At 44.8% G+C, this 13747-nt stretch overlaps 1 protein-coding gene across 17 annotated transcripts in view; it reads right to left on the bottom strand.

Moving 5' to 3' along the window:
* LOC137204361 (E3 ubiquitin-protein ligase parkin) overlaps positions 1-13747 on the bottom strand; it is a 1432750-nt gene that overhangs the window by 165158 nt on the left and 1253845 nt on the right. For 16 of the 17 annotated variants that reach the window (XR_010933571.1, XR_010933572.1, XR_010933575.1 and 13 more), the window contains one exon: positions 8542-8659. Coding sequence is in view for 12 of the 17 variants with exons in the window: in XM_067701593.1 (XP_067557694.1) it covers positions 8542-8659 (118 nt within the window). In the remaining 5 variants the exon portion in view is untranslated. Of the gene's footprint in view, positions 1-346; positions 2933-8541; positions 8660-13747 lie in introns of those variants that run through there. The other variant, XM_067701604.1, reaches the window with a different exon arrangement.

The raw sequence follows: 13747 nt of genomic DNA, 5'->3' as shown, positions 1-13747 counted from the left end.
CCATTATGGTTTATCACAGGATATTGAATATAGTTCCCTGTGCTCTACAGTAGGACCTTGTTGTTTATCCATCCTGTATATACTAGTTTGCATCTGCTGACCCCAAACTCCCAATCCTTCCCTCCTCTCCCCACCTCCCCCTTGTAGAGCCCTTTTAAATTTTGATAGCACTGGAGAAACTACCTAGTTTTAAAACAGCCAGGGTTCATCTGGAGCTCAGAATAGAGACACGATGGCCACGGCCTCACCAGGTAACCCTTTCGGGCCACGAGGGACACGTCCTGGGCTTCCCTCCCACACCTTCAGCATTTATTGATAACATGTCTTCAAAGATGGACTCAGAAACTCTTTGGATACTTTTATTGACAATTTGAGCACAACCTTGGACATAGTTGCCAAGTATTTCTTTACACAGTTCAGAGAAAAGTAAAGATTCTTCTGCAAAGACTTTATTTCTGTTCTTTTGCTAGATTCACAGTTTGTTGCACCGTTCAATGCTCAGACATGTTCATTTATAGTGGTTTGTGATTCACACTCATTTACAGCGGCTGCTTGTTCTTTAACTTGTTTTAAGAATCAGTATTCTATTCTGAAAAGAAAAAGAAGGTACCAGCAGGGAAGTAGCAGGGACCTAGGACGTCTACTGCCTGCAGGAGTGGGAGCAAACCTTGTCTGCCTGGCACACCCAACAAACCATGCAGATCGGGAGGGGGCAGTAATAGCAAAGTCATTAAACCGCAAAGCTGTGGCGGGTATAAGATGCTGGGTGCCCCCCTACAGAGGGAACCACCTGACTGTCCTGCCGGCTCCGCGTACGGAGCTGCTACCTGCTGGAACTGTTGGTGACTCGCAGGCAGGCCCCGTGTGCGTTCCAGGCTGAGCCCTGATGCCAGCCATGGGGATGTGGGGCTCCAGCCTGGTGACCTGCCTCTTTCTTACTTGGGAGACTGGCTCTCCACTATCTCTGTACCATCCATAGGCTCCCTGACGGGAGGTGGCAGCCTCTGGGCCGTGCTGGGGAGGTTGCATTTTCCGAGAGTGAAGCCATGTGAGGCCGTTCCCACTGACGAGGCTGCCTCCCCCCTATCATTTCCCAGCTGCAGGACCTCTGAGGAAGACGGAGAGGGGGGACTGTCCCTGGATGGATGGTTAGGGACAGATGTCCTGGGGGAGTCTGCTGGGGTCCTTCCCTCTCTCCCTCCAGCAAGGATTTCTGGTCCTACGTCTACAAAGACAAGGCCTGCTACAGAGTTCATAATTTCCAGGGTCTCTAAATCCAAAAGAAACCCTGTGCTCTAGTGAGAGTCATTACACCCTCAGTGATGGTCACGATCTTCCTGAGAAGGCGGACGAGAACAAAGACAGTGGTTTGACTTTTCCATCACACGCTGTGCTGTGGAGGATGGGGTTTGCCGCATTCAGTGTAAACACAGCTCTTTTTGATGTATTGTGAATGCCTCAAAAATAAAAAAAGGATGAAAACTTGATCACCAATCCAATTCAAGCCATGTTAACGTGAGGAAGTATTCTCGTGTGAGTTTACGTCCTAGAGAAAAGAACTCCGAATAACCCGTTGGGGGGGCAGAGCCCCGAGTGGGCTGTCCCGAGCCATGTTAATTACACTTATAATGTATTTTGGTTCCGTATCACCGCGATTCGTCCCCAATGACCCCCCTTATCCTTTTAGGCACATTTTTGTTGTTGTTGCAGTTTCCCTTTGCACTCTGTTGCTTTGACAACTTTAATCTGAATCAGATCTGAAAGGGGTCCAGAATAAAATATTTTGATACAAAAAAATATAGTTAACATGGTTCAGGTGGACAGAAAGTGCATAAAATTTCATTTTGATGATCTGGAAACGCTCCTTCTTTACAGATTCTGCTTTAATAACCTGCATGTTTGTTAACACTGAGAATCATTATGAAATCATTTCTAAAAGTGTCCCCTCTAGAGGCACCTTATTCATTACATTGACAGTGAAGCCAGATGTATGAGCTTATTCTCCAAGCTCAAAATGAATGTTTAAAATCAGATTCTCGATTGTGTAATATTTTCAGAAAAACAATATCTTTCTAACGTTGCGTATAATTAAATGAAGTGAAAGTACACTAAGTTTTGATTTCTTCCCTATACATTTGAACACTCAATGTTCAGATTAAGTTTCATAATTTCTCAGTTAGTTGACAAGCTGATTCGTGCAGAGTTGATATTTCATTAATGCAATACATAAAAATAGAATTCTTGGGGATAAACACATGGTTTTGACTATTGCCTGTGTTCTTTGGGAATAGATGCTTTCTGAAAATTTAAATAAGGGCATCGCTTTTTAAGCTGTGAATGTCGTTCTCAGAATCGATTGCAGTCAGTCTTAGAGAGAATCACTGACAATAGTTCCTCAAAACTAGTTCCCACCTCACCAAAGGCTTCTTCCCATTGTTTGCTGAAGGTAAAAGGCAGGTAATTGAACCTGAGAAATCTCTGTGTATTTTTCCAGCCTGACTTGAATTCACTCAAGAATGACAACCCGTACAAAAGGCGAATTGCGCTGCCATCCGTGCCCTGGTGTCCGCGTATCGCCGAGGCCTGTGAATACGTCCTGATGGTCTCACCATTAGCTTGGCTGTTTCCCAGGGGCACAATGAAAGGGATCCTGGGAGCTTCTCTTATAACTGTTTTTGTGATTTTGGAAAGAACTTGAAGTGTGTGTGTGTGTGTGTGTGTGTGTTTAGAGAAAGGAGAAGTAGCAGATGACACTAGGACACTCTGTATGTTTCCCAGCGGGATGGCGGCTGAGTGCGCCTGCGTGGCCACTGCTCCAGCTACACGTCGAACCAGTGGTCCCCCATGCAGGCGCGGTTCCACTCCAAGCCGCAGTTCCAGCACCACTCGAGCTGGCACTGGGGCTGCGGGCACTTCATGTGCATGCACCCTCCTGTGGGCAGACAGAGGCCACAAATAAGCACCCGGGAAACACTCCCGCACCAACCTCCTGTTCCAGAAATGCTGCCTAACAGAATTATTGCAAGCCAAGAGCAGAATCTGAACTGAGGAAAACAAACCAGAAAGCCCACTGGGAAGTTCTAAAGTTCTGACATTCGTTAAGGAATGAGAGAATAACCTATATGGGAAAAAAATCTGAAAAGGAATGGAGATATATATCGGATTCACTTTGCTGTACACCTGAAACTAACACAACATTGTAAATCAACTATACTCCAATAAAAATTAAAAAAAAAAAAAGAAATGAGTGAGCTCGAAGCATGACACGTCCATCAAGGGCAAATTTTACTTGTAAATCTGAGTTTACTGACTTCTCTTAAGATGGGATTTAAAGACAAACGCTTTGTGTTTCACAGACGGGGTCGATTCCTTATTTAAATATACAGTAAATTTAATATTTTAAGTATACAATAATATATTTAACAATTTAATACATAATAACATCAATATATACTATGAGTAATTTTTATCATTTCTTCAGTGTTACTTGGCTTGAAAAAATTCATAAGACAGGAGTTGGGACAGCTGTTCCAAAAGCATTTAATAGTGAATAGGTTCCTTCATGCTATTCAAAATTTTATTTAAGATGAGGATAGCGAGAAACTAATGAATAATACTAGGTGCTCTACATCTGTTATGTCATTTATTCCTCAACAGCACCTTGTGAGATGAGGGTGTTAACTGGTTGTAGAATTTTCTCAAGGTCTCAAGGCTTTTAAGTGTGAAGCCGGAGGTTTAACCAAGATGTGTGTGATTCCAATGTTCTTTCTTTCATGGAACAGGGCCTTTCCAGTATGAGATGAAAAGTCCCTTATTTTGGGATTCCCCACCTCCCCCATTTGTTAAATACCTTCCCTACTTGCTTCTGGGGATCAGACACCAAGTCTGCCGTGAAGTCAAGAGAAGGTTATTTGTATGAAGTTATATGTAGAGAACCGTTTGTGAGTGACTTTCCCAGATCACCCATCAAAAGCAATGTCTTTCCTTGAATTCCATGTAGCACTCAATGTGCTCCATTGTTCAATTTTACCAGTTGTCTTGTTAAGCCATTTTTTCTTGCCAAATTTTCCAAAGAATTGCTTCAGTGCTGTCTTTTCTTTTGTGGTATGCGGGCCTCTCACTGTTGTGGCCTCTCCCGTTGCGGAGCACAGTCTCCAGACGCGCAGGCTCAGCGGCCATGGCTCACGGGCCCAGCCGCTCTGCGGCATGTGGGATCTTCCCGGACCGGGGCACGAACCCGTGTCCCCTGCATCGGCAGGCGAACTCTCAACCACTGCGCCACCAAGGAAGCCCAGTGTTGTCTCATTTTTATATTAGAAGCTTGGCATGAGAGCTTGCACTAATATAAAATATTTATGATTATGTAACTAAAGGCATTTGTTTTAGACCAACTTAAGGGCATTTAAAATCCCATAGTTTTCTACTTCTTTTTGGTTTGCTTTAAAGATCATTTAAAAATTCAAATATGTGGAAAATAAAGGGAAAAACGTGTGATACTTTTCTCTTACTATTTCCCAATTAGCATTACACAATTACAGGATTGTGTAATTTTCAACACATATTTATTCATTGTGTACTTAGGATGTCAATAATATAATAAATAATGTAATACTGTATAATCACTTAAATTTCTCTGGAATATCATAAAGAATGCTTAAGCAATGTATTCAAATTCAACAGACTATTAAGTGAGACTGAATGAAAGGTTGAGAATGTTTGCCTATTATACCAAAATCTTAACGGATCTGGAATACTAGCTTTAACAAGTAAGATTTTATTATAGAAACTAGACTCACAATGGCACAGTGGAATAAGAAGAAAGGAAATAGCAAGAGAGAGGATATTCATGTTGTTAACTTTCTTTTCTTCCTGGTGTGTAACATGGAAGGAATATGCTAGACCCCATAATTTGGAGAAGAGTCAGGGACTCCAATTCTAAAAGCCTTGCCGGCTTAAACGTAAACTCGAGCAAGAAGCTGCTGACCACGCCGTGCTCATGTGTGGATATTTGCATGGAGAAAGTCTAGCTTCCCTCTTAGAGGATTCCGTCTCCTGACTGATGCTCAAACCATGAAAAGCCCCAACGGTGCACAGCCAACACACCATGGACTGGCCACTCTGCCCTTAGATTTAATGAGCGATCAGAAGCTCTTGAATGACCTGAAGGCAAATTTAACGGGCAACAGACGCTTACTGCAGAGAAAATGAATCCTGAATCTCATCTGTTTGAGGTGGAAGTAAAGGAAGAACTTCCGGGGATTAAAGGGCGTTGTAGGAGGGAGTGCCAAGTTCAGCCTGCGTTTAAAATGGAAATAATTCTCATTATCATGACAGCTTTGCTGAAGCGAGAACTACTTTTCTGGGATTCAGTTGAATAGGAAACAGGCTATGAATTTAGGTACAGAGCTAGATAATGAGACTAGCTTTTCTTGCTAATGGAGCCTAAGTTTGTTCTGGTCGTAGTGATATCCTTTAAAACAGTAGAGACTATCATTAATAAGCTGAAAGTTTCAGCTTTTCAGTTCATAGGTTAAAAATCTATAGGTGTGACCTCTAAGCCAGTGGGAGAATCAGGTTTCCCTGAAACGAAATCCAGTCCTGCCTAATCCCAGACTCCTAGATGTGTTGTTACTGTCTGACACTTTCTCAGTATGGGTCATTCATCTCAAATTGATTCAAACAAAATTTTGAGAAAACACAAACCTTCCCTTTAGTCCTTCATGATCATACGCTACACAGAATCGTGAAGAAGCATTTTCCCTCAACAATATATTCTGTGCATTTTTTTGTTTTTTAATATATTTAGCTCTGCCTCATTCTTTTAAAGATTGCCTGTCCCTCTACCCATTAAAGAACACCTGCATATGCTCCAATTTTTCATGATTTAATGATTCTGAGAATACTCTGGAACACATGTACCTGGACCTTTTGCAAGGAATCAAAATTCCAAGAGACAGAATTGCGTGTCCAATGGGGATCCACCTTTAACATGCTATCCTGGTTATTGTAAAGTGAACGCACGTTTTGTTAAAAATTAAAATCAGCTGTAGACACTAAAACCAAAAATCTATAGGTGAAAAATCAGAGCTTTCCACGTAGAGTACATCACAATATTTCAAAGAAAGAACCAGATTAGGAAACATGTCTATAGTCAGGAATCACCTGACCCCTTCAATTCTACCTTCTGGGGCTGCAGGTGTGGTCTGACTCAAGGCAGGCCTGAGCACGTCGTTTTCTGGCCTCACAGCCCGGAGCAGTTCCCTGTCTTACAGAATCAGGTCCAAGCCCTGCATGTCATTCCGGGCCCTAAATTCCTGCCACCCACCGCTTGAGCAGATGCTCCTCAACCTTTTCCAGGAACTCCAAACAGCTGGGCTTCTTGCACACACCGGCGCTGATGCTCTACCTGCCTTTGCACCTGCTGGCTGCCGGGAAGGCTTCTCTGCCACGTCCTTGCCTGGCTCGTAACCCTGACCCTTATTCTCGGCTCAGGCATCATCTCCACCAGGAAGCCGTCTCTTAACCACAAGGTCTTCCTTTACTAGCTTGTTTTCTCTGTCATATTTTATAAGGTTATCTATTTATGTGTCTATGTCCTTTCCTAGCTCCTTTTAAATTCAACAAATATTTATTTATCGGGTACTCTTCTGAGGAAAGAGAGCCTCAGGGCCCACCCTGGGGCCGAGGGCTGGGTTTCACGCACAGCAGGCCAGCTCTCAGCCCCGACAAACCAGTGAGTATCTCTAGATATCAGAGTACTCTGGGGAAATATTGGACCGGGAAGTTTCCCTACCATCTTCTTTTTTTTTTTTAATCAGATGCAAAGTATTTAATAGTGTTAATAATATGTAATAATAAGGGCGGCTAGTGAAGGCCCAGTGAAGAGAACGTGGGAAAAACAGTACCTGTGCTTCGTTTATTTCTCTGCCGAGAGAACGCTGCTGACCCTACCGCGCACGTACTGACGTGTTCCACATTTAGAAAGAAGTCTGGGTGCTGGGCTGGGACGGCTTTAAGGTGGATGGCATGGGTGCCCCGCCAGCTCCCGCGAGGTAGCAGGGCCCCTGGGAAGGGGGCAGGCCAGAGGAATGCTCTGAATATAGACTAGAGTTTGACTTCCAGCAACACTACAGAGCCCGGAGGGCTACACAGCGATGGCCCCCAGACCACATGATCACACAGAGCAGGCATCAGAGCAGGGGGAGGTCAACGGGGGGAGGAAAAACCACAGCCAGGAGCGTGGTCGTGTCCCCAGAGCCCAGCTGGGCTCCCTCTCAGTGGCCTCCAGCGGTTACATGGGGCCACATGGCAGGAGGCAAGGAGCCGGGAGCCGGGAGGGGCTCCTTCTGGTAGGAGCTCTCTCAGGTCTCCCCACAGCTGTGGTGGCTCCCAGGGTGTGAGGATGCATGGACGTGACCACACGTATAAGGGAAGGGAGACGCTGCCCTGGGTGTAGACTATCCCCAGGGAGAACCATCTGAATACGGACGGTGGTGTTTCTAAGCCCGTAAAGCTGTGCAAAGCAGCAGATACACGTGGGCTCCTGGGAGCCCCTGACTACGGTGAATGTCGTTTCATCCATCCAGAGGTGTCCCCAAGTTATCCCCTCCCATGCTTGAAATTTAGAGAGAAGCTGGTAGAAGGCAAAAGTCCCATTCAGAGACACACTCATGGAAAGGCTAGTTTAATGACGGAGCCAAGCGTCACCCCAACATAAGGCACTAACTCTCCTGCCACAGGGATGGTGAAACCAGAGCCCGGAGCGTGTCCCGTGTTCAAAGGGACAGGAATCACTGACGTGAAAGAGAGAGTTTCATGGCCAAAAAATTGCGAACCAACTGGTTACACCAAGTTAAACAGATTTCTTTACGAAAGGCATTCTGAACGGCTTGAATGTATGTTACGAATGGGGATAATAGTAGCTTCCTTATGTGGTGTCTGTGAGGATTAAATGATCTGATACTCGAAGGGGACTTAGAACCAGCATTCAGTAAGTGCTCAGTACAAGTCAGTTGTTTTCCTTGCTGTTATTCTCCAAGAGGGGATACAGTGGGAAGCGAGAGTCAGATGTATGTGACGTGGTGGTACCTGCCTTTCCCCGCTGAGTATCTCTAGACACCAGAGTAGTGTGGAGGGCGCTCTGGGGGAAATACTGGACTGGAACGTCTCCCTAGCACTTGTTTTTAAAAATCAGGTGCAAAGTGTTCAGCAGTGTTAATAATAAATAATAATAAGGGCAGGCAGCGTTTCTCGAGCGCTTCCTCTGTCACGCACCGGGAGGCATTTGCCACCCACCATGTCATATGGTTCTATTGCTGCGGGGCAGCTTCTGTTACCAGCTCTATTTTACAGAAGAGGACTTGCAGCTTAGGAGGCTAAGAAGCTTGACGTGAGAGAGCTGAGACTCAAACTCTGGCCAGATGGCGCCAAAGTCCCAGCGCTGAACTCCCCAGCTAGCAAGCCCTCGTAGAGCCCCTGACTGTCCCAGCCACGCAGCCGACGCCCTGAGACGCCCTCACTTCGTGCCCAGCCCAGACTCACCATGTTTTTCCACTGGCACGTGGCAACGGGGACAGGGTTTAGAGGTCTTCTTGATCGTTTCTTTGGAGGCGTGCTCCCACCGAGCCCGCTCTGCCGTCTTCTCATCAACTCGGTAGGCCTGGGTGAATGAGACAGAAGGAGTTGAAAGTCAGATCTTCACAGTGGGCTCCACGTGGGTCCCTTGAAACACTGCACAGGAAGTTCTTAGAGACGGAAGTGCCTTCAGGCAAGAAGCTCAACAGTAAACTCACTCGACAAGTGGCGGACGGCTCCTGCCATGCAGGGCCAAGCACCAACATGGTTTCAGCATCTGGCCTGTGCCTACGAGCTAAGACAAGACTGCAGTTTCGCAGTTTGAGTTCCTCTTTTTTATGGTCTTGAATAATTGTAACACATAACATCTAGTGGGTGCTTAACATGCAGGCAAGGTGACACATACTCTTAAAACCTTCTTGCTAGACGCTTCATCAGGTGAGTGTACTAGTTCTTATTTTACATCGAGGACTGGACATGTCAAACAACTGCCCACAGCTGATGGGCAGCAGAGTCCGTGTGACTCCAAAATCTTTGTTTTTAAACTTTCTTCAACATCTTATTATCTTTCATTCCTGCACCTGGACAGGAACGTGGTCACAGACAGGACCGGGCAGGAACAGGGAGGTGAAGCTGATATGACAGAGGAGTGGCAGCAGGAATGGGGAACAGCTAGAGGTCGAGATTGGGCTCTGGAGCCAGAGCCGCCTGGGTTCCAATCCCAGCTCCACCTGGGTGCGTGGCTTTGGGAACATTCCTTAACTCTCTGAAAGTTCCCATCTCAGATGGAAATCAAAATGCCTAGTGCATGTGGTATCAAGGATCAGGTGGGTTAATTTCTTTGAAGGTTCAGGACGAGTATCTGACACACATTACCTGATAACAGAATGACCTCCAGACCTACAGCAAGCTCTCAGAAACGTTTGCTAACATTATTCAAGCCAGAGGAACGAATCACCCCTGACTCATATACCACGAAAAGGAGGAGGGATTTCAAAGGAGCCGCCGAAGGTATTCTGTGCCTGTCTAATTGTTCAGACACTACAATCTCTTCACTTACTTCAGTGTTGAATGACACATGCAGAAAAAGAATTGGTACATTTTGGGATTTAGTACAAGAACTCTGTGGTCTAGAAGTATATTTCAAAATGTTAATCCAAACAGAACCCTTCCTTCTTGGCCTCTGTGGTATTAAATTATTTTCTTCTATGCTTTAAAATTAATACGAACGTGCGGGGCATTTTATTAATTTGTAATGACTCTTAAAACATTCCCAGAGCTATTTTTAGATTAAGAAAGTACTAAAAATGACTTAAAATATAAATTAGTGAAGAAATCAAATGACATGAAATGCTCTAATACTCTGATATTACTCTAATAATAACATTGATGACACTTTACAAAGTTGTAACATATTGTTTTTTACACTTTGATCTCCATCATTTCAGTGGCCCATCAAAGTAACCTAGAGAAATCAGGCAGCTGTCAAACTTATTCTACAAAGGAGGCCTCTGAGTAGTAAAAACGCCAAGCGCCAGGTTTCAGGCTGCTCCCCTTGTGTATAACAGCACCAGGGCCGATCAAATCAAAAATCTGGAAAACCTGAAGGATGGAAACCCAAACCAGAGATGCTCACACACGGGGTCTCCACCAGCACCATGGTCTCTTAGCAGGTTTTCTAGATGGTGAGAGTGAAAGCAAGTGGTGCTGGGATGGCTGTGCTCAGAAACGACTGTGTCAGGGCTTCCGTGGTTGAGAATCCGCCTGCCAATGCAGGGGACATGGGCTCAGTCCCTGGTCCGGGAAGATCCCACATGCCGCAGAGCAACTAAGCCCAGGTGGCACAACTACTGAGGCCACGCGCTGCAACTACTGAAGCCCACGCACCTAGAGCCCGTGCTCCGCAACAAGAGAAGCCCCCGCAGCGAGGGGCACACGCACCGCAACGAAGAGTAGCCCCCGTTCGCTGCAACTAGAGAAAGCCCGCGCGCAGCAACGAAGACCCAACACAGCCAAAAAGAAACGACTGTGTCAGTAAGTAGAGCAATCATCCTCAGATACCACAGTGCAGAGAGGGACCTAGATCAGATGTGGAATCTGGTGAGTGGATCCTTCATCCCAGATACGAATCCAATTTTTATCATTTCATCATTAGATTCTAAATATTTTTGAAATGTTTAAGTTTTCACTCTTTAAGAATGAAGTATTAGGAGGTAAATAACTGTGTTTACACCTCGTTTGCAGCATTTAATGGTTTTTATGGTAATTAGTATTTATTTTTCTGTTATTTCCAATAGAAAGTGAATCCATCCAAGGCCAAGATCACGTTTGTGTCTTCTTCTTCTCTCCAGTGTCTGGCACAGTGCATGGTACCTAGCAGGCACTCGGTACATTTTAGCTGAGTCAGTGAACAAATGACACATCCCATGAAGGCAGCAGCCTGACAATCGTCTGGAACAGGACCCCGTGAACCAGCAAGGGCATGTGGGGTGCATCCCTGATGGTGGTCATTGAGGAGAAACCAATTTCTTTCTGTTAATCAGCTCTCCCGTTCACAAAGGAAACTTCCTTTGTAACTCAGAGGATGTCATGTGATTTGTAAATACTTTCTTAGAACAAAGCAGAATCAGTTTAACACTAAGAAGCAACCACAGGTCACGGAAAACTTCCTTTGGCTCTGGGACAATGTAAAGACCACTCATGGCCCAGAGCCCAGTGATAAAGCTGTGATGAATGAGAACCGACACAAGATTTAGTAAGTAGCTTTGTGTCTCAAGTACGCGTCTTCCAATCAGCTCAGATCACGTGTGGTCCTAACCCCAAGTGAACATAGCAAATACCCTTCCCGATCCTATGTCCCCAGCTTCTCTTTTTAAGGTTCAGGAGCTTGTAATTCTGTAGCAGTGGTTTAAAATTGCTTACTGGAGGCATACAGATCAGAGAAATATATAATGTTACTTATCAAAGACTAATTTGAAGATGCCACTTTTCAGCAATATGGCGCACTGCATGCTAAGTGCAATTTCTCCGAGGTCTATATACCTAAAAATGCTGGATGAAATATGCAAGAAAAGTTTTTGCTTAACGGTTTATCTGATGGAAAAGTCAGGAAAATCCCTGAAGGTTAGGATAAGAAAGAGAAAATCTTACTGGTACAGGGAGGGAGGAATCTGGTGTTTGCTATGGGGCTATTTTCCTAGTCCCAGGCTGCCCAAGGCCTGGTCTTTACAAGCAGAGATGGGACCTGGGCCAGAGCAGGGTGGAAGGTGGAAAAATTCTCCCAGAAGAGAGAATTGATAAAGAATTGATGAAAAAAACTTATGTGCTGGTCTCAGCCTTCGTCCTATGGTGGAGCAGGTCAGAGAGACAAAGTTCCTCTAAGAATTCCCAACCACTAAGCCTTATGCACAGCGTTTGTGAAAAGAATTCATACCACTTGATTAGGTTAAAAATGGACTCACGCCAAAAAGTTAATTTGAAATACTCCTGGATTGGTAGTATACCCAAGAACCTGGCTGAAGCAAAAATATTTTTTGTAGAGTAATGCACTTTAAAAAGACAAACCTCAAAAAGAAAAAAAAAAATCACACAAATAAAATTCCAAGAAGTCTGGGATCACAATAAAAAAGTCACCAAATACAGGCGAAAACAAGCTACCATGAGTGAAAGTGGCAGAAATGCAAAACTGCAGAACTTGACCAGCAAAGGTTGTGGAGATTGGAATGATCAGATGCAGAGTACAAAATAAATATGTTTAGTAATACAAATAAATTTATTTATGAAAAAATAGACTCACAGACATAGAAAATAAACTTATGGTTACCAAAGGGGAAAGGGTGGGGTAGGGGGAGAGGGATAAATTAGGAGTTTGGGATGAACAGATACACCTACTATATATAGACAGATAAACAATGAGGATTTACTGTATGGCACAGGGAACTATATTCAATATCTTATAATACCTATAATGGAAAAGAATCTGCAAAAGAATCTATAGATATGCACACACATAAATGTATATGTATGCATATGTATAACCGAATCACTTTGCTGTACACCTGAAACTAACACAATATTGTAAACCAACTGTAGTTTAACTTTTTTAAAAGTAAATCAATAAATTAAATGGCATGGCATCCCGCTCCTCACATGCTCATGGGACCAGCTCTCTTGTCCGCTGGCTGGTTTTCCCATTGATTCCATGAAGAACACAGAGCTGTGTCTAAGAATCGTGCCGTGACGGCTACAAAGCTGTAATAGGTTTGCAGTGAGCAGCTGCAGAGGGAGGGGACATAAGTACACATACAGCTGATTCACTTCATCGTACAGCAGCAGCTAACACAACAGGGAAAAGCAATGCTACTCCGATAAATAAATTAATTTAAAAAAAAAGAAGTAACAGTGACCATGTCTATTATATTAGGAGGCTGTGCTCTCTGTCAGGAGCTTGGAGTAGATCATTTAATTTAGCGATTGTAGCCTTCCTAATAGGTAGGGCTGCTGTCAACTATTTCAGAGGAAGAAACCTCAGTTTCAAGAAGCAACAGAACTTGCCTGCGGCCACAGAGACTCAGCAGCAGGGTCAGTGTATAACCCCTGGGCTCTGACTTCAGACCCTGTGCTTCTGCTGCTACAGTTTCTTTCACGATGACGTCACATGTTACAGAGAGGACTAAGGGTTGAAGGCCATGGCACTGTCACAGAGTGGTTCCACACCCTGAGGCCGAGGGGCGGGAAATCTCTGCTTCCTCTGCGCCCAGCCGACGCCCTCACTCTCCACCACTCTTTGACCCACTGCTGTGTGGCTGGATCTCACTTCTGCCTGACCTGCTGAAACTATTCTAAGAAAGGACACGAGTGAGGCCACAGTTGCCAAAGCCAATGCCTTTTCTCTGTCCTTTTCATCTCTGATAGTCCCACTGCCCCTAACACTGTGGGCTTCCTTCCTCCTTGGTAGAACAGAGCCATGGAGAGCGCCCAAAACCTCTCAGGAGGCCTCTGCCCGCATCAACATTATTCTTGTTTCTTCCGCGTCTCCCACTTGGATCCATGTGGAAGGACAGCCAGAGACCCACCTCTACTGCTGCTGGCCTAACTGACGTGGGGAACAAAGAAACACAGCTCTGGATCACCCTCATGTGCCCAGATGACTGTGTTAGACCTTCGACTATCA

Source organism: Pseudorca crassidens, chromosome 13 (genome assembly GCF_039906515.1).
Source record: "Pseudorca crassidens isolate mPseCra1 chromosome 13, mPseCra1.hap1, whole genome shotgun sequence".
In the NCBI taxonomy this organism is placed as follows: domain Eukaryota; kingdom Metazoa; phylum Chordata; class Mammalia; order Artiodactyla; family Delphinidae; genus Pseudorca; species Pseudorca crassidens.
The sequence above is the reverse complement of the archived record's forward strand: the minus strand, read 5'-3'. Positions and strand labels throughout refer to the sequence as shown.